Below are 21340 nucleotides of genomic sequence, written 5' to 3'. Positions count from 1 at the left end.
GATTATTATTCAGTGATTCAAAGAAAGGAGCTATCGAGCTAACAAAAAGACAGGGAGGAATCTAAAATGCATGTTGCTAAGTGAAAGAAGCCAGTCTGAAAAAGGTACGTGCTGAATGATTCTAACTACAACACGGCACTATGAACAAGGCAAAACTGCAGAGACAGTAAGAGTATCAGTAGTTGGGCAGGACAAGAGCAAGAGTATGGGCAGGGCTGTGGCTGTCAGAAAAGTCCAGACCCAGGAGGTGTCAAGGACCAAGGCAAGGGTGGGATACGTCCTGGAGTGAGATGGGGATTTGCTCCTGAAATACAGAAGGAAGGCCAGGGGAGAGTCATGCACGTGCCAGAGGGAATGAATCCAAAGCCAGTGGGGGAAGAACCTGGCAAGTGGGGCTGGCAGAAATGAGCTGTGCAAACAGGTCCCAAGGCAACTGTCTGCTGCCAGACTGCTCTGCCTAAGAGCCTTGGAGGAAGGGGAGAGAAGGGAGAAGCCAGGGCAGCATGGCAGGAGGCCAGAGCCTGCAGAGAAGGCAAAGCCAGTCAGAACTTCCTAATGGGGATGATGGGGCACTTGGAAGAGCAAGGACCCCCCTATGCCATTTGGGGGCATTCGCATTTCTGCCTAAGCCCCTTCTCTTGTCCTAAATCTCTAAAACGCCTTTTTACCACAAAGAACTTGTGTGTGTATGGAGGCAAAAGGATGAAGGAAAATTGAGGTGCAGGTGCTGAGTTCCAAATTTAGATGATGCAGAACAGAGAGAAGTTTTGGGAGGTAATAAAGACTGAAAGTCAGCAAGAATGGAAACCAGATAAAGTCAAAGGTTACCGTAAGAATATAAGCTCCTAGGAATTTTTGGCGGAGAGTTAATTCCTGTCTCAAAGGACAGGATAATTTCCATCGGCACCTGGGTTACAGACAAAGTTGGGGCTCTGATACAGCCCCAGAAATACTTGGTACAAGTCCTGTCATGCAAAGACATTCACCACGGGTATATCCCTAAGCTGGCTTCTCCACGCTTCCTGAAGAGGGGTGGGACAGCCCACTGATGACACTGGGGACCAGGAGATAACCCAGAGCCCTAAATTCACAGTTCGATAAAGTAGGGTGAGAAATGTGGTAGTTTGGGGTAGGGGCTACAAGGATGGGACCCCTAGACACAGGACATCAGGATCAAGTCCATACCCCACAAGCTGCTGAGAATGGGTAAGGGCCTAGAAGGAGCATGTCCTAGAGTTCTCTTCATCTCTGCTTATCACAAAAGTCCAGGAATACAATCAACAGAGCCTGAGACTCAGCAGAGATATGCAAAGAGATCTGGAGGAGTCACCCTTGTCCCCCAGGCCTGCAAGCTTTGTTGGTCACTTAATAGACTGCATTAACCTAACTGCGAAAGAAGGTGAAGGGCAAGATAAAAAGTCAGCTCAGTGGACCCAAAAGGAAAGCCACGGGGGTGAACGTGCCTATGGCAGCAATGCCCAGGGAGAAGAAGCAGCCTTCAGATGAGTCAGTCCCAGTGGTGAGCTCAAGTCCTTTGAGCTGAAAAAATCAACTCCCTCCCCCTGTTATAAGTTCAGGCTCAGCAAAGTCTTCTGATTACTGTTGGGCTTTCACAAAATGTGAGTGGGAATTACAGTACTGCCCTACTGCTGTGGGCATCTGGCTACCACATAGGTGTCTGGAATCAGGTTTGTAAGCCATCAAGGCAGAAAGGGCCAGGGCTCTGATCATAGAATCCTTCCACTAGCGCACATTCAGCATCACTTTTGCCACCCTAGTAGGTTTGTCTAGTCGAAGTCAGTTCAGCTATTGCTCATTCACGTCACAGCCCAATGAGGTTACTGAGTGGAGAAAGGTGGTCCTCAGCCCCACACAGTCATTCAGTGACCTAGGCTTCTATCTGGAGACTATCTACCTGACTCAACATGTGGTCTCCAATGTCACAACATGAGGGGGAAAGAAAAGGGAAATTTTTTATAGGCCAGGCCTAGAAGGGGAGTGTTACGGATTGAATTGTGTCCTCCCAAAATGTGTATCAACTTAGCTAGGCCATGATTCCCACTATAGTGCGGTTGTCCACCATTTTGTGGTCTGATGTGATTATCCTACATGTTGTAAATCCTAATCTCTGCCTGTGGTTAATGAGGCAAGATTAGGTTATGTTAAAGAGAATTAGGGTGGGATGTAACACCCTTACTCACGTCAGAGCCCTGATCCAATGTAAGGAGAGTTTCCCTGGGGTGTGGCCTGTATCACCTTTTATCTTACAAGAGATAAAAAGAGAACAAAGAGAACAGAGAGCGAGAGGGATCTCATACCACCAAGAAAGAAGAGGTGGGAGCAGAGTACATCCTTTGGACCTGGGGTCCCTGAGCTGAGAAGCTCCTAGACCAGGGGAAGATTGATGACAAGGACCTTCCCCCAAAGCCAACAGAGAGAGAAAGCCTTCTCCCTGGAGCTGGTGCACTGAATTCGAACTTCCAGCCTCCCAAACTGTGACAGAATAAATTTCTTTGTTAAAGCCATCCACTTGATGTATTTCTGTTACAGCAGTACTAGATAACTAAGGCAGGGAGTATATGACTTCAGCATACATTCCTCTGATTCCACCTGGATGCAAGAGGCTGAGAAGTCTAGTCTTTCTGCCTAACCTGGGGGAAAGGTAAATCGTACAGAGAACAAACAACATGTCTCTGTCACAGGAGTCTTCCATAGGTCCCGCCTTCTGTCATTTCCGTACTTCATTTCATAGCACCGCAGAAAACGTGAGGCAAGTAACATCACTCTGTGCCCTTTAGCAGATGGAGAAACTAAGGCTCAGTGACTCACAGAGTTTAATTCAACAACAAGCAGTGAGCAGAGCCAAGAGTCAATGCCAAGTTTGCCTGCTTCTAAAGTGCATTCTCCCCCAGCCCCTTAGGAAGATCATTTTCAATGGCTCTTTACTAAGACACAGCAAGCCGCAGTTCTGCCTCACCAGGGGCCACCGGCAGTTCCCCGCTCACATGCACGCAAAAGATTAGAAAACCAAACCACAGAGCACATTTTGCCGCTGATTAACTCAAACAGGAGGGTTTCCCTCCCTGAGAACACATGATCAGCTGCTCTGCCAGTAACTGCCTGCTCTATCCCACCAGGCCCTGTTCCATCAGAAAGGAATCTTCATTTACTTCTCACATCTGCCTCTGGATACACATGGAAAGCAGCAGACCTGCAACTCTGATTAACAGTGAAAAGCTGGAGCAAGCAGGTTCCACCCTCAAAGGGAACGGCCGAATCCTAGCCCCCTTTTCTACCAGGGTCCAGGAAGGAATGGAAATGGAGGAGAGTCATAAGGTAAAAACAAACAACTAAAAAAAACCTTTAAATCACTAAAGCAATCCCCACCTGCCCAGGTGGTGGGAAACCGTTTTACACTATTCTAGGAGCCCCCGGGCTCTGCAGCGCTGCCTCATTTGTTCTATATACTATTTTAGGAAAGCACTCTATTGCTTAAAGGGGGAGGCAGGTAAGTTTGAAATCCAACCACAGGATATAATCCTCTTTTTTGATAAATAGGGAAGTTGAGGCCGAGAGAAATGCTCACTCAAGTCTAATTAGCAGGAGAAGGGAGGGCACACCTCTTCGGAGATAAACCTCCACCATAAGCTCCGAGTCTGAATTCCCTGGGTCAGGAGGGCAGCACGTCTTGGGCAGGATCATGTGTACAGTGTTTGAAAACGATGCAACAGGGGCTTAAGCCAAACCGAACCCTTTGACTACAATGGGAACCCGGCACCATCCCCGTTGCTGAGGTACCACTTTTTGGCACTGGCCTCCTGGTAATTGCTCCAGCTTTGTCTGTGTTGCCATGTTTTCATTAGAATCATTGCTTTTGAGGTGGCATTGGCTTTACTCCACCTCCACTCTGGAGCCATTGGGCTGCACTGGTAGGTGAACTAAACTGGGCTGACGAGGCAGCATTCTGGGTGAATCCTGGGTACTAGGACAGCTCCTAGGACCAGCCTATTGGCTCAGACTGTTCACCTGTGAACCTCACCTCCGGTACCAGATCCTCCTGGGACCAGCACACTGGCCCAACCCTTGCCTAGCTCTCTGCCCTCATATTCCCTCGCTTATGGCTAGTGTCTCCACCATGACACCAGGCCTGCCTGCAGTGGTTTCACCAGTGCTTGGACTCCTAATGCAAGAGCCACCCTTCTGGAATGGGATTCCATGTTGTCACTCTAGTCAGACTCTACCTGGGCTTCTATGGTTCCTGAGCTGCTTGGGCCACAGCCAAGGCCATCACCAATCCCCTGCCCCAACATAAACACACATTTTCTGCCCTCATGTGTTGTTCTAGACTTTGCAGACTGCATCAATCAATGATGGTTCAGAAGGGACTTTTTTTTTTTTTTCTTTCTATCTTTTATAAAAGCAACACCTAACAAAAAAGTTACAACCAGCTTTCAGGATGCAAAGCCCTTTATCAGTGGGAAAGGAAAAAAATACCTTCCCATCTGTTCGGAAGTAGGCTAGCTAGCTTTGGTTCAGAAGGTTAAGCCTGAGGATGTTGTTAATTGCTTTTCTTGATCCAACTTGTATTAATGAGGATAATACTAGCTACTGTAACAAGTAAACCCCAAGGCATAATAGCTTAACACCATAATAGTTTATTATTGCTAAAATAATAGGTCTGCTTAGCAGGCAATTTTCCTCTATAAGGAAATTCAGGGACCCAGGTTTATTCACTCTTTGGACTCTACCACCTCCTGCTGTTATATGCTGCCAAGTTACTTACAATTCACAGCAACCCTATGGGACAGAGTAGAACTGCCTGTAAGGTTTCTTAGGCTGTAAATCTTTATGGAAGCAAATCGCCAGATCTTTCCCTTGTGGAGCTGCTGGGTGGGTTCAAACCTCTGACCTTTCACGAGCAGCTGAGTGCTTAACCACTGTAGCAGCAGGGCTCCTTGCCACCTCCTAGGGGCTTGGAACTGCTTGCATTTGGCCAGCCAGAAAAGGAATGTGCAGAATCACCAGTTACTTCTTAGCCACTGTGGCTCCAAGAGTGCACGTCCCTTCTGCTCACACTCCTTTGACTAGAACTGATCCCATGACCCTACAGAGAACCAGGCAGGTGGGAAATGTAGTCCTGGATTAGGCAGCTACTTCTGAGTGACAGCTCTACTTGATCGAAGGGAAGGTGTACATGTTTCGTGGACAGTTAGACAACTTCATTAAGCTTGACAGTCAGCAAGAGGTTCTCACAGATTCTGGTACTGGGTCTTTTACTGGTTTTCATGGGTTATTTAGAAGAAAAGGGTAGAGGAGAGACCCAGGACCACAAGTCAGAGTAATAGAAGTCAAATGTCAATTTTCCACATAGGGAGGCTGGGGCTCCGAGAAGCCAAGTCTCTTCTTTACAGCTACACAAATGGCTACACCTTCCTTCTCCTGCACCTCATGCCTCGCCTGGCCAGAGGCCCACATGATCACAGACGAACACTACAGCATACAGGACAGAGAAGCCTCCCCATGCAGAGGTGGCTGAACCCAGGTTTCTCTACCTTGGCATGGCTGGCATTTGGGGCCAGATAATTCTTTGCTGTGGGGGGCTGTCCTGTTCCTTGTAGGATGTTTAGCAGCATCCCTGATCTCTACCCCCTAGGTGCCAGTAGTCCCCTCCCCAATTGAGACCACCAAAAATGTTTCCAGACATTGGCAAATGTCCCCTAGGAGGGAGAGGCAAAATCACCCTCAGTTTAAAACCACTGGTCTAGCCAGAGGCTGCAGTGTTTTGGAGGTGAGTTAAGCTCCAGTGAGGGGACAGAGCCAATGACATAGAGAGTCCCTTCCAAATCTGGGGGCCATGGTTTAAATGAGTTTAACTGAGCTGGAACTCAGGTCATGAGAAACCACCTCGTGTATCTGCTGTGGAGTAAAGCATTATTAAAAATTGGCATCAGGAGGGTCAGATAGTAGTCTCATTTGCAGCAGAAAGAGGAGACAGGCTTTGGACCATGCGACTCTGGTTAGGCTAAAGAATAAGGCTTCAATATGCTCATCTGCAAAATGGGATCACAATGAGGATTAAGTGCAAAACCATGTGAAAATAACTAGTACCATGTCTGGCATGCAATAAATGGTCCAAGCGTGCTAGCTAACAGCTCATTCCATACCCAGATAATTCTTCCATTTGCACACAGAAGGGTAATGCTGCAAGTGAATGAGGATTTAATGCAATTGCCATTTGATTTAATTTCCAAATGCGTTAAAGTGTTAACGCAACACATCAGCATGCCGCTGATGAAGTAGTCAAAATAATTCAAGGAAACCAATGCTTGTCAGGTTTTATTTATCCACATTTATGCTTTTTTAAAAATAAGCTGGTCTTTGTGCCCATATACAATACAATATACGTAGATGTCTCCCGGCTCTCCTCCCCCACCACACATATGTTCTAGTTAGTTTCCCACTTCCCTCCCATCTGTCATTTTTCTCTTCCCATGAAAAGCTGGCAATGACGTTATCCAAGAGTGAGCGAGTCAGGGGCTACGGTTGGACGGCTGGCAAATGTGGTGATGATGGAGATTGATGAAGACAAGAATAAACACAAGGACAATGCTTTGTTTACAATAGATTTCCATACCCATGGCCCCTCCCCCAAACCTAAGGAAGCTGGATTATTCTATGGTATAATTAGGAAGTCATAGCTTTCCTAATGCACATAGGTGGTGGTGGTATTACCGCTTGTCACTGAATCAGCTTCAGCTCATGGTGACCTCATGTACAACAGAATAAAATGTTGCCCAGTCTTGTACCATCTTCATGATCGTTGGTATGCTCGAGTCCACTGCTGTGGTCACTGTGTGTGTGGAGTTACTTCCAACCTAGGGGGCTCATCTTCAGCACTATATCCAACAATATTCTATTGTGATCACTGGCTAATTTTTAGAAGCAGATCGCCAGGTCTTTCTTGCTAGTCTTTCTTAGTCTAGAAGCTCTACTGAAACCTCACCACCATGGGTGACCCTGCTGGTATTTGAAATACTGGTAGCATAAATTCAAGCATCATAGCAACAAGCAAGCCACCAGAGTACAGCAAACTGAGAGACAGGTGGTAGGTTCACACAGGTAATACAGAGCAAAACCAGAATTGGAACCCAGGACCTTTGATTTGCAATCTAAATGTGGTCTTGCCAATAGCAGTCATGGAAAAAAAAATGATGCAATCCACTAATAAAAGTTATGACCGAAGAAAGACAATAAATAAGAACTCGAAGGTCAGGATATTTTCCTACAGAGAATGAAGTCTGAGAGAAGACAGGGATGCTGAAGTTTCTCTGCTCTGAAACAGGATCTCCCATTGAAGCTAAGGCTAGGCATGCAGAAGGGGTGGGGGAAATAGGCAGACTAAGGTTGACATTAAAACATGTTAAACTTTACACACAGAAAGAAATAATCTTTGATGGTTACGAGGGAGAGGAGGGCTGGGGAGGGAAAAACACTAATTAGACAATAAAAAAAATTTTTTTTTTTTTTAAGTGGTAAATTTGGTAAAGGGTAAGACAGTACACAATACTGGGGAATTCAGCACAACTTGACCAAGGCAAAGTCACAGAAGCTTCACAGACATATCCAAACTCCTGAGGGACTAAATTACTGGGCTGAGGGCTAGGATCATGGTCTAAGGGGACATCTAGCTCAACTGGCATAACATCGTTTATAAGAAAATGTTCTACATCCTACTTTGGTGAGTAGCGGCTGGGGTCTTAAAAGCTTGTAAGTTGCCATCTAAGATACTCCACTGGTCCCACCCTATGTGGAGCAAAGAAGAATGAACAAAACCAAAGACACAAGGGAAAGATTAGACCAAAGGACTAATGGGCCACAACCACCACAGTCTCTACCAGACTGAGTCCAGCATAACTAGATTGTGCCTGGCTACCACCACCGACTGCTCTGACAGGGATCACAATAGAGGGTCCCAGACAAAGCTGGAGAAAAATGTAGAACAAAATTCTAACTCACAAAAAAATATCAGACATACTAGTCTGACAGAGACTGGAGAAACCCCGAAATATTGCATCCAGACACCCTTTTAACTCGGTACTGAAGGCACTCCGGAGGTTCACCTTCAGCCAAAGACTAGATAGGCTCATAAAACAAACAATAACAAATGTAGTTCAACCATGTATACGAGAGACTAAATGGGCACACAGCTCAGGACCAAAGACGAGAAGGCAGGAGGAAACAGGAAAGCTGGATGAATGGAAATGGGGAACTCAGGGTCGAGAAGAGCAAAGTGTTGACAAGTTGCAGGGTTGGCAACCAATGTCACAAAACAATATGTATATTAATTGTTTAATGAGAAACTAACTTGCTCTGTAAACTTTTACCTAAAGTACACACACACACACACACACACACACATACACAAAGTGTTAAACTTTTAGACATAGGATAGAGCAGGTACACTCCAGTAGACAAGCCTCTGGGGATATAGGTGGTGTCCACCATGAGGCAAGCTGTCCCTTGACAGGCATTGCAGAAGGCCCAGAAGTTTGAAAAATGGCCATTTCAGTGGCCATATGAGAGGCTGGGTCAATTAGTACAGCTTTGGCAGGTTGACTGAGGCCCAAAATTGCAAGCAGGACAAAGGAAGGCCACAGGAGAAACACAGGGAGTCACAAAGCTCAGAGGTTCCATAACTAGGAGGAAAAGGAGGATAGAAACATTTTTTTTAAGCAATACTTAAAGGACAAGATAAAGAAAGAGGGATCCATAAAAGAGCCAGAAATTCCTTAGGTGGAAGGTATACCAGGAGCTGAAACGGTGACGTACACCTTAGGAAAGGAAGGGATGGTGAAGGGCCTACTGCAAATGCTTCTGTACTTAAAGGACTTGGGAACTATCTACGGGGTAGAGTAAGCTCTTGAGTACCTTGTTGTTGTTGTCAGGTGCCATCAAGTCGGTTCCAACTCATAGTGATCAGATGTAGAACAGAATGAAACACTGCCTGGTCCTGTGCCATACTCACAATAATAAGTATGTTTGACCCCATTGTTGCAGCCACTGTGTCAATCCATCTCATTGAGGGCCGCCTTCTTTTTTTGCTGACCTACTACTTTACCAAGCATGACGTCCTTTTACAGAGACTGATGCCTCCTAGTAACATGTTCAAAGTACGTGAGATGAAGTCTCACCATCTTTGCTTCTAAGGAGCATCCTGGCTGTACTTCTCCAAGACAGATTTGTTCGGTCTTCTGGCAGTCTATGATATATTCAGTATTCCTTGCCGACACCAAAATTCCTTAACACTTTTTATAAGCCAGGTACTGCCCCAGGTGTTGTGGATTCAGCAGGAAACAAGACCTACAAAGTGTCTGCCTTCAGGAGCTTGAGTTCAGTGTGCAAGACAGATAGTAAACTAACAGACGTAAGCCACAGTGCCAGGTAGCAACAAGAGCTCTGAAGAAAACCAAAGCTTAGCATAAAGATACAGAGTTACAAGGAGAAGGGGTGGAAGTGGGAGTGGGTGCTATTTTAGATAACTGTTTTAGATAAGGTCGTCAGGAAACGCTTCCCTGAGGGGCTGATACCTGAGCAGACACCATAAAGAACCAAACAAGTGAGCCACAGAATCATCTGGAAGGAACACCTGTCAGGCAAAGAAAGACAAACAAGTACAAAGGTCCTGAGGTCAGAACTACCTTGGCAAGGTTCAAGGAAGAGCATATGGACCAGAGTGGCTAGAAGACCGTGACAGTATAAATACTGAGAGAGGGAGGAGGGCTGCAATCAAAGAGATGGCAAGGGACAGATCACGTGGAGTTTTCTAGGCCATGTTGCTCTGAGTGCGATGGGAACTATTGGAGGGCTCTGAGCAGGGCAATGACAGGATTAACTTCTTTTCAGACTATCGCTCAGGCTGCTGTATAGAGAGCAGACCTCAGAAGCTCAAATGTGGAGGTGGGGAGGACACTGGAGTAGCCATCAATTCAGAGGTGAAGGAGGGTTGATCTGCAGCAGGAATCTACAAACTATGGCCCGTGGGGAAAATCTAGCCCACTGCCTGCTTCCGTAAAGTTTTCTCGGCACGCAACCATGCTCATTCGTTTCCACATTGTCTATGACTGCTTTCGAGCTGCCAACAGCAGAAGCGAATAGCAGCAACAAGTCAAAGATGTATACGGGGTCTGCTTCCAGGAAAACTCAACCCTATATACCTCTTATCTTCACCTCTCTTGGAGACACAGGCTGAACCTCTCATGACTGCCAGTTGCCTGGCCCTTTTTTAGAAGAAGTCTGTCAACCCCTGGCCCAGGGTGTTGACAGTAGTGATGGAGGGTGGTGGGGTTCTAGACAGACTTAGGAAGTGGAGTTCATTATGGCGAGGCCAGATTCCAGCCCAGGCTTTTTTACCCCAAGCCTGTTCTCTGACCACTGAGTCAGGACCAGGAAGGGAATAATAGATGGATACAGAGTTCTAGACTCAGGAGTGTGTGCACTACTGTCCATAGACCATAGATGAGGGGGCTTCCATCAGAGGCCCCTAACTCCCACAGAATAAAGCTCCAACTCCAAGTCTGGTACAAAGACTCTGCAAATGTCCCCTGACTACATATCCAGACTCATATATGTCACTCCTGACATCTCCAAACTGTGACCCAGGTTGTCCCTGTTGACCAGCACGCCAGGACACAGGACACAGCTTGGATGGGACTGACTCTGAGAAGCCTTCCCAGCCTTTCTCAGACTGGACCAGTTGTACCATTCTCTGGATTTCCTCATCTCATGCCAGTTGCAGGACTTACCATACTGAAATTTGGCAAGAACTGTGGTGTAGAAGAAAGAACACAGGCTTGGGACACAGGCGGGCCCGGGTTTGAAGTTTAGTCACTTATAAACGGTGTGACCTTAGGGAAGTTACCTAGCCTCTCAGAGTCTCCCCTCATTTGTGAAAAGGGGATGCTAACAGCACCTAAGGAATCCTGATAATGCAGTAGTTAAGAGCTAGGCTGCTAACCAAAAGGTCAGAGGTTTGAACCCACCAGGCGTTCTGTGGGAGAAAGATGTGGCGGTCTGCTTCCATAAAGATTACAGCCTTGGAAACCCTATGGGGCAGTTCTACTTTGTTCTTTAAGGCCGCTATGAGTCGGAATCGACGATGGCAATGGGTTTAATGGGTTAACAGCACCTATTAAGTAGCCCTGGTGGCACAGCAGTAAAGTGCTCAGCTGCTAACCAAAAGGTCAGTGGCTGGAACCCACCAGCTGCACCTCGGGAGAAAGATGTGGCAGTCTGCTGAGATTAAAAAAAAAAAAAAACCAAATCCAGTGCCATCGAGTTGATTCTGACTCATAGTGAACCTATAGGACAGAGTAGAACTGCCCCACAGAGTTTTCAAGGAGCACCTGGCAGATTCGAACTGCTGACCCTTTGGTTAGCAGCCATAGCACTTAACCACTACACCACCAGGGTTTCCTAGGTAAGATTACAGCCTTGAAAATCCTATGGAGCAGTTTAACTCTGTTCTATAGGGTGGCTATGAGTTGGAACAGACTTGATGGCAGTGGGGTGGGTTTACCAGCACCTATAGGATTTTTTTTTTTTTTTTACCATAGGATTAGTGTGAGGGTTAGTAACATAGTGCAGGAAGTAGCTGACAAACTAGAGAGCCATGCCATTATTGCATAATTTAGGTTTGCATGATTCTTCCTGCTAGACCACGTGCTTATCACACTACGTAACACATGGTTGGGGCTCCCTACCAAGATCTGTACATACATTTGTTTTCCCCTCATGAGGACCCTATTAGGCATCTTTACTCCATTGTACCAATGAGAAAATTGAGGCCTAGAGTTAAACACGTGATTTGCCGGAGGTCAGACTAGCAGCTAAGGTCAGGAATGAGATTAAAATCAGGTGTGTTTAGATGCAAAATCCCTATTCTTGGCCCTACCACACGGCTTCTAACACAACATCCAAGAAACAATAACATTACTTAAATTCAGAATATCTGACTATTATCGCCAGTATTATATTTCTTCTGGCACTAATGCCCATACCACTAAAAGCATGTGAGCACATGGTAGGATGTTAAATGGAGTTGAAAGAACCTATTTAAAAATCACCAACAACAAACATGTTACAAGTTAGCACATTTTCATCTAGACTGTATCTGCATAACTTGTGTTGATGATACCTATGTCCTTGGGTTAAGCCAAAACACCACGAAAGCAAAGACATTAGGAAAAGCAGAAACAGAGACAGGAATAGGTACACTTCTGTGCACTGGTCTGGAACAGGTAGGCTGAGGGGCCACACTGTTAGTTGAACGAAACCTCAATTACAGAGTAATCTAATGTATACCTGGGTACGTTATCACAACTCAGTAAACAGCTCTTTAGAATTAAGTAGTTCCAATTTGTTTTCATTTCAGTCTGGGTGCCAGCCCCGGGAATCTGATATTACCTACACTTAAATTAGGCAGTGTCTTTCTGAAACACTGATCCTCACAATCCCAGGAGAGCACACATGCCAAGAGCCAGCCACCCATGAACACACGTGTTCAGGGAGAAACAGAGACCCAGCCTAGGCCTCCACTCAGCATAAGCACCTGCCCTGGAAGCTATTAGGGAGAGGCCACCAACTCCCAGCACCCTCGGCCACTGAGGGCCCATGACCTCCGAACCCCAGCATAGACGAGGTTCTGAACTATGCAAGGTAGAGGTGGGTTTATGGGGTCAGGAGGCTGAGGACAAGCAAGACCGGCTCTTTCCCTCTGTCCCCAGGTTTCTGACTGAGCTTCCTGACTGATCTTGTGAACACAGGAGGGGACCCAAGGAACTCTAACCTAGCACGAACACCATGTCTCAAATGATACCAAGCTCATGTGTTGGTGTCACACTTTTGTATTTCTTCCCTCCCTTTCTTTTTGCTCACATCACTGCATGGGAAGAGGATTGGTCCCACTTTGCATAGGCCTTAAATCATTTATCCAAGACTGTATACACACTAATCAAATCAGTACTAGGGTTAGGTATCCTGCTTCACCTACCTGGGATTCCTTCTGCCCACTGGGCAGAAATCCCACCCACATCAGCAACTTTATTTATTTGATAAACACTTGTAGAGCCCATGTTCCAGGCATTGTTTTAAGAGCTCCTAGAACCTCACGACTCCCCTCTGAGGTAAGCAATCCTATCACCCTCATTTCCAGATGAAGTCAGCTGAGGCCTGGAGAGGTTCAGGTCATGCTCAAGGTCACACAGCTGGGACATAATGGGCCAAGATTTAGACTCAGGTGTTCCAGCTTCTAAGTTGTCTTCTGCCAATGAACTGAAGCCAAATGTAGAGAACCTGTGGGGAAAAAACTCCACAGGGATGATTTTTCCTTACTGTGACACCTCAGTGTCAGCCTGTGGCTTCTAACTCCTCAACCCACACCACCCATGTGACATGTAAATCCATCATAGCTCAGGAAGAGGAAATTCAGCCACAACCCACCACATAGGGGAGCATTTTGTCCTTGAGAATCGTAGTGTTATTGTTTTTACAGATTTTCTCTCTTCTCTGTAAGGATAAAGATTAATATTTTTCCCTTGTTTTTTTTTTTTTTTTAAACAAGTACAGTACTTCAGTATTAAAGTACTTGGGCATCCTGGCTCAGCAAAGGCAAGGGGTGCTTAAGAGATGAGTGAGTCATTCTTGATAAGACAGTCTCCCCCAGGTGCTCTGGTTTGCCACCTGTAAATGCATTCTCAGCCACACACCCCAAGGTGACAGGCTTCCTCTGGTTGCCCCTGCTTCTGTGTGTACCCTGCTTTCATTTTCTTGTTTTTGCTTGGTTACCACTTGCTCTTTAGAATAGGGGTAGAAGGATAAATGAATTTCTCCGGAACCATTTCAGAGAGGTGGGAGGACTTAAAATGGCTTCGAACTGGTTCAAACTGATTCAAGTCGCGGCCAATGAAGTGAAACCAGAACAGACCCATATTTTTAAAATTTGGGTAATCTGGAGCCATAACTGGAACAGGAAAAATTACAGGTTGAAGCCCTGGAACAGGAGACTCGGGAAAGGAGTAGTAAGCCCTTTCAGGAGCCTGGTGAGTGAAACTGGACTATTGCCAGGTCTCAGGAGAGAAACACACATTCAAAGCGGCATGGTTGGCTGTCATCTTTGAGTGGGGCACCACTATTTCCAAAATCCTAAGGATAAGAGATTTGCTTGCTACGCAACACGCACACTGCCCTTGTTTTCTAAGAGAAAGATTAAGTTTCCAGCAGGGCTTTAGCCCATATTTTCCCCATTCAGGTTATGATTCTGGTTCACTCAAATTTTTTAAATTTGGGCCTGTTCCGGCGTCACTTCCTTGGCCATGATTGAACCGAAAAAAACCAGTTCAAAGCCCTGTTCCCAACACATCCCACTGCCATGAGCCTCACTTGCTGTGTGGGCTCACTGGGTCCTGCTCATGACATCATGAAGCCAGGGGCCGATAAGACCACAATCCCCAGGCCTTCCAGGTATAGCCAAAATAGCATGAGCCAGACCCAAGTCAGGCTCAAGCTCTGGCCCTCAGGACTGCATTACGTTTGTCAACCTGGCTATGTCTCTTCTCCCAGCTGTGAAATGAGTAAAAGAAAACCAACGAGCAGAGCTGCAATTAGGATTAAATGAAAGGACATATGTGAAGGGGCTTCCACATTCAAGGGGCCCAGCTTCTAGTTTACCACCAACTGAATGTAGAAAGGAAAAGATGTAATTGGCGAAAAAGTGTGCACTAAAAAGTGATACCTCATTCCAAAAAACAGGAATGAACTTCAGCAAGGTGTGAAAAAAATGGAACCAGATTATGGGATGTTCACCATCATAAAAGGGCACTAGTTCAATTCCAGCACACTTCTTAAACAAGAGAAGCAAGGTGGCAAGTGAGGGGTTTCAGGGCAGCAGTGGCTCCTGAATCATACTGACAAGACCTGGCAAGTCTACCCAGGGCCAGAGACAAGCCCTGTACGCTCACCTCCCACCCAGGTTGCCCAGGCAGCAAAGGCCAACTCTCCAAACAAAGACAATGATGCTCCACATGGAAACCATGTTGTCTGTCTCAACAGTCTCTGGATTTGGCTTCCCACACCCTCTCCCCATTACCAACTGAACAGGGGACACAAAGCAAGAGTAAACCCAAGCCTTTTTTGGCTCCATTTGTCTGTCTCTGAAAGGTTCAGAGTGCTCTACCAGTTTTCATCATCATCCCTTCTATTCTCTCATCACCAACTTTGCGCCAGACACATTCAAGGTTCTGGCAAGGCCTGGTGAATGTGCATCCTCTCCTATTCCTTCACCCAGGGCATAGGGACAGTAGAGGGAGGGAGTAGGTGTTTGAGCTAGTAAGGGAGGTGGGGTGAGGGGAGAGACCCGAAGCGGAAGGGGAGGAGCCAACTTTGAATTTCAGTTTTGCCTGGAGGAAGTAATGCAGGATACAGCCAGAAGCAGGAAGGGAATAAGCAGAAAGGGTGAGGATAGGGCTAACCTCACAGCTTCTATTCACAAGTTTGCCTTCTGCTTCCATTCCAGTGCTGGAGGCCACCACAAAAGAGAGATAATGAGGATCCCAGAGGGGATGGCTCAGGAAATTACATATTCACTGAGACCTGAAAGGCCATTTCACCAACCCTGACTTTGACCAAAGAAACCCGCGCCAGAGCCTTCTGGGGGTTGGTCAGTGTTCTACCTTCAAACACACCAGGTATCATTTTACACCAGGCATAATATGAGCAGCTTCATTATTTCATTCTCTAAATTATGCTATATTAACATTTTAATTGATGAGCATAGATAGCATTGCTAAAACTAGTACATCCATACAACACTGGTATTGCCAATGTAAAGTGCCAACCTTTTGTTGTTGTTGTTTGTTTGGGCTTTGTGTGTGTGTGTGTGTGTTGCAAAAGCAATACTGCAACACACACACACACAAGTCATAAGGTGTCCCCTATCCTTTGGCCTAGCAACTCCCCCCCCCCCGCCCTCCGCCCCGGGACTTGCCCTAAGGAGATGACCTGGTTCAACAAAATAAAAATGTCTGGGTCTGAAGAACTCCATTGAGATGTTAATTGTTGCACCAAGGAAAGAAAAAACAAAAACATCTGGAATTACCTATATGACTGCAAATAGCGTTTTGAAAAAAAAAAAAAAAGGATAATTCATTTGATAAACTAGCATACAACCATTAAGCATGATAATAAAAATTATATATAGTTTCAAAAATAGAGTGTAAAGCTCCCTGAAAGCAGCAGAAAAGGAAACAATTTTAATGGAAAGCATGTTAACGATACCTCAAGGTGAACAAGAACAAGAAAATTGAAAAGAACTGAAATTCGGGCCAGTGGGGTGGGGAATTATTTCAAAGTTCTCCCAAAATATTATTATATCGTGTTTTCAATTAAAAATCCCTCAAAAACAATAATAATCTCTGAACACTGCAATAAACCCATTGCCTTTGAGTCAATTCTGACTCATAGTGACCCTACAAGACAGAGCAGAACTGCCCCACCGGGTTTCCAAGGCTGTAATCTTTACTGGAGCAGACTGCCACCTCTTCCTCCCATGGAGCAGCTGGTGGGTTCAAACTGCCAACCTTTCTGTTAGCAGACGAGCGCTTTAACCACTGTGACAGCACTGCCATAGAAATCCACAAAGTACAAAGATGTTTATTTTTAACTTTAAATAGAAAATAAACCCAAATTTGGAGAACCTGTGGTAAATTCACCACAATTTTTCGCCTATGGATCCTCAATTTTGTGACTCAACTTTGAATAACAATAAAAGATTGCACGATTTTACAACACCTTACCCTCTTTTATGGGCGGTGGTGTTCAATTGGAAGGTGTCTCGTTCTACTCAACGGAAGGTGGGCTGACAGGTAAGAAAAGGGGCTTTAACTCCTCTGACCAGTACACAGCACTGTGGGGATGCAGCAGGTCAGACCCAGTAAAACCTGCCACCGGTGGCAAGGCTTGGGCTGGTGGACACTCACCTTTCACAATCAGCTCAGCGTAGTTGGACACACCGGAGCCCCCGTCAGAGCGGATCACACAGCGGTACTTGCTGACACTGCGCTGGGCAGTGTCTGCCACACTGACCGTGGCTGAGAAGCGCCTGTGGTTGACCACGCGGGTGACCATGAGGGCCGTGTCCCGGCCGTTCCACTGCTGCAGGACAGGGAAAGGGAAGGAGAGGAGAAATCACCACAGGCTCCCGGATGGCCCCAGCACGGAGTCGCCACCCTTCCCAATCCCCTCGGCCCAGGTTGCCGACGTTAGGTGCTGCCACGTTGGTTCTGACTCCTAGCAGCCCTGTGTACAACAGAATGGAACACTCTCTGGTCCTGCACCATCCTCACAGTCATCACTGTATTGGAGCCAGGGCTTCAGGTGTGTATTTCTAACAAGTTCTCAAACCTGTTGCCGTTGAGTCGATACCAACTCATAGCCTCATAGCTACCCTATAGGACAGAGTAGAACTGCCCCATAGGGTTTCCAAGGAGCGCCTGGCGGATTCAAACTGCCTATCTTTTGGTTGGCAGCTGAGATCTTAACCTGTGCGTCACCAGGATTCCCAGGTGATGCTAATGCTGCTGCTTAGGGACCAATTCTGAGAACTACTAGTACTTTGGTGGGTCCCAAAATTTATTATACATAAAAATCACATGGAGATCTTGTTAAACTGTAGCTTCTGATTATATTCAGTATATCTGGGGTGGAAACGCAAATTCTCACCAAGGTTAGAACTGGAAAGAACTGGTTCAAAGCCCTGGTTTGAGCCCAGGAGTTTCCACAGCTGGTTTTGTTAGTGATCTGATTCAAAAAGAAAGTTTGCTAATGACCTGATTCCAAAGAGTAGATCCCTGGTGTAAGGGAGACAGCAAAGGCCCCTTGGATGGCCCTGGCTCCTTGCTCGGCCTACATTTGCAGGTGGCACATGGCCCCTTCAACTCGCTTCCTCCTGTATTCCTTTATCCTGTAAGCAGAACCGACAGCATTTCCCCAAACACGGACCCAGCCCATGTAAAGTGAGAAAGAGGAGCCCAGCTCCCAGGCCCGAAGCCTCTATTCCCACAGCCAGTAACCTGGAAGCCACCCATAGGCTCTGAGTCCCATCCCATAGGGACCAAGTTTGCCCCCATTGGCAGAGTGCGCAGGGGGGATTTTCAGCACCTCTCCTCCTTGGCATATACTCTTTCCTTTGCCTGGAATATTCTGTCTTCCTGAGGACACTCCTTCTCCATTAAAAGATTAAAAAATAACAATAATGTTGGCTAGTGTGTGGAGAAATTGGAATCCTCATCCGTTGCTTGTGGGAATACAAAATGGTACACCCCCATGGAAAACAGTTCGGTAGTTCCTCAAAAAGTTAAACATAAAACTCCCATATGAGCCTGAAATTCCACTTCTAGGTATACACCCAAGAGGCTTGAAAGCAGGGATCCAAACAGATACTTGTACATCAATGTTCACTGCAGCATTATTTAGAATAGCCAAAGGTTGAAGATGAACTAAATGTCCATCAACAGAAGAAGAGATAAACAAAATGTGGTACCATATATACAATGGAATATCAGCCATAAAGAGAAATAAAACCCTATTACATGCTACAACATGGATGAACCTTGAAAACATTCTGAACAAAGTAGCGCACAAGGACAAATACCGTCTGCTCCTTCCTATATGAGGCCTGAAGAATAGACAAATGCATAGAGACCAAGGTTTATTAGTGGTTACCAGGGGCAGGAGGGAGGCAGAGAGGGGAAGCCATTGTTTAGGAAGCAATGAGTATCTGTTAAATAGAAAAAAAAATCCAGGTTCAGCTCACCAGTATCTCTGGTAGGTTCCTCAACTATCACACCACCTTCTGGAAGTTGTTCACTTCTTTAAACCCGTAAAAAAACAAACCTGTTGCCATTGAGTTGTTTCCAACTCATAGCGACCCTGTAGAACAGAGTAGAACTGCCTCATGGGGTTTCCAAGGAGCAGCTGGTAGATATGAACTGCCAACTGTTTTTGGTTAGCAGCCAACTTCTGAACCATTGTGCCACCAGGGTCCCTCCCTTATGTACGGCCAAAACTTTCTACACAATTTTGCCTACAACAGGTTCCCACTTTAGACTGGGAGCACCCAGAGGACACTGACTTCACTACATTCATCTCCAGAACTTCACCCTGAAGCCTCCCAACTTGGAAGACATTTCCAGAATCAAGGTGAATACACATGAGCTGTGGCTGTGGCATCCTGAGTTTTAGGCCTGATACTTAGGCTTTGAGTAAGACCTTTTCAGAATAGCAAGTTACGGTAACTGGAAAGACACGTGTGTGGCTACAGTTCGAGTGAATATTTATTAAGCACCTACTACGTGCCAGGTTAGAGCCCTGGTGGTACAGTGGTAAAGAGCTCAGCTGCTAACCAAAAAGGTCGGCTGTTTGAATCTACCAGCTCCTTCTCGGGAACCCTATGGGGCAGTTCTGCTCTGCCCTATAGGGTCACTGGTCATTATGAATAGGAATCAACTCAATGGCAACAGATATATGCCAGACCATGAGCCAGGTATGTTTACATAAATCTCCTTTTTAAGCCTGACAGCCTTGTTTGAGGTGTGTATTATTACTGCTCTTTTCAGAAAAAGAATTCAAATGTCAGAAAGGTTCAATAAATATGTAAAGCAAATAAGTCCCTTATCCAGATATTCCAACTCCAAGCCAAGCACTCTTTTCACTAAGACTTTATCCTCACTGCCTGCCTTGATTTAAAAAAAATCTTCTCCAGGAATGAAATTGAGAGTTTTAATTGTCTGGTTGGATTTAGGGAAACCTTGTGACTTATTAGTCTTCCCATGCAATCTTCATAGCTTCCTGCACAATGTAAACAGTTTCTCCATGCATGCCAACCTACTCTCAGACCTGTCAGCCTCCATTGACCCCATCCAGTGATATGTCAGGACTGGGAAGCAGGAGGGGGATCACAGCCATCATGCTCAGCTCTAAGGTAGCAAATGGGGAATGGGACCCAGACCAGGGGAAGGACATTGGGCAGGAAGGGAAGATACACAAGGAACCTGGGCCGCCATCAAAGTAAAGCTAACAGTGACTGTCCAGACTAGACAGGGAGGCTGCAGGTGATGGTTTTCTTCTCTTTTTACTTTTTGGCATTCTCCAGACTTTCTGCCTTGAATGCGTGGTTCATTTATACTTGAAAATAATAAAATCGATTGTATTATTTAAAAAGCCATGGCAATATGAGAGAAGCTGTAACCCCTCTCATTCCGGAAACTAATGAAAATGGCAAAAAACACAAAAAAATGAAAGAAGAATAAAGTCATTGGGGATGAAACTGTCATCTACCTGCCTCATACCTTGATATGTTTTTGCCAAGGTGGTGCAAATTATATTGTACCCAACTAAGAACCTGTTGTGTTGTTCTCAGGTGCCATCAAGTTGATTTTGATTCATAATGACCCATGGGACAGAGTAGAACTGTCCCATAGTGTCTTCTAGGCTGTTATCTTTGCAAAGCAGATCTCCAGGTCTTTCTCCCACAGGGCCGCTGGGTGGGTTTGAACTGCCAAACTTTCAGTTAGCAGCTGTGAGCTTAATTGCTGCACTACCAGGGCTCCTTTATGAGAACCTACCAGACACCAATTCCCCTTCCCAAAACATTAGTGGAAGAAAGAAGCAGAGGAAACCCCCCAAACACCAGGAATATGTCCTGACATGCAGAAGAGAGGGCAGAGGTGTGAGTGAACCTTGGAAAAGATGAGGTCTACAAAAGCAGTCCATTTTTCCCAGCGCTGAGCTAGGCACTGCAGGGCCGCCATGGTGGACACGGATGAGTGCGTGATGAGCCTTTGGGTGGATATTTTCTAATCTGATTTATTATCTCTCTCTCTTTTTAAAGCTAGAAGCAACTAAGCATTATTATGCGCTGTGTTGGACATGCTTTCCCATTTATTCGTCTCCAAAACCCATAAGGCAGGCACACTTATTACCATAGCACACATAAGGATGGTCCCTGGGTGGCGCAAATGGTTTGCACTTGACTACCAACGTGAAGGTTGGCAGTTTGAACCCACCCAGCAGCACAGCCGAAGAAAGCCCTGGTGACCTGCTTCCATAAAGATTATAGCTAAGAAAACCCTAAGGAGCAGCTGCACTCTGTAACACAGGGGCTTGCCATGAGATGACATCGACTCAACGGGAACAAGGTAATATATGAGGAAGCTGAAGCTCAGAGAAGTGAACTGCCTGCCCAAGGTTGCACAGCTTGAAAGTGTCAGAGCTGGGATTTGACTGTGGG

General features: G+C 46.0%; 1 protein-coding gene across 3 annotated transcripts in view; it reads right to left on the bottom strand.

The window, feature by feature from the left end:
* Window positions 1-21340, bottom strand: part of PTPRT (protein tyrosine phosphatase receptor type T) — a 1296550-nt gene that overhangs the window by 762464 nt on the left and 512746 nt on the right. For all 3 annotated transcript variants that reach the window (XM_049868705.1, XM_049868707.1, XM_049868708.1), the window contains exon 6: window positions 17031-17205. In XM_049868705.1, the coding sequence (XP_049724662.1) occupies window positions 17031-17205 (175 nt within the window). The remainder of the gene's footprint in view (window positions 1-17030; window positions 17206-21340) is intronic.

This window comes from Elephas maximus, chromosome 25 (assembly GCF_024166365.1).
Source record: "Elephas maximus indicus isolate mEleMax1 chromosome 25, mEleMax1 primary haplotype, whole genome shotgun sequence".
NCBI classification, from domain to species: Eukaryota; Metazoa; Chordata; class Mammalia; order Proboscidea; family Elephantidae; genus Elephas; species Elephas maximus.
Note: the sequence above shows the minus strand (reverse complement) of the source record. Positions and strands in the feature narration are given on the sequence as shown.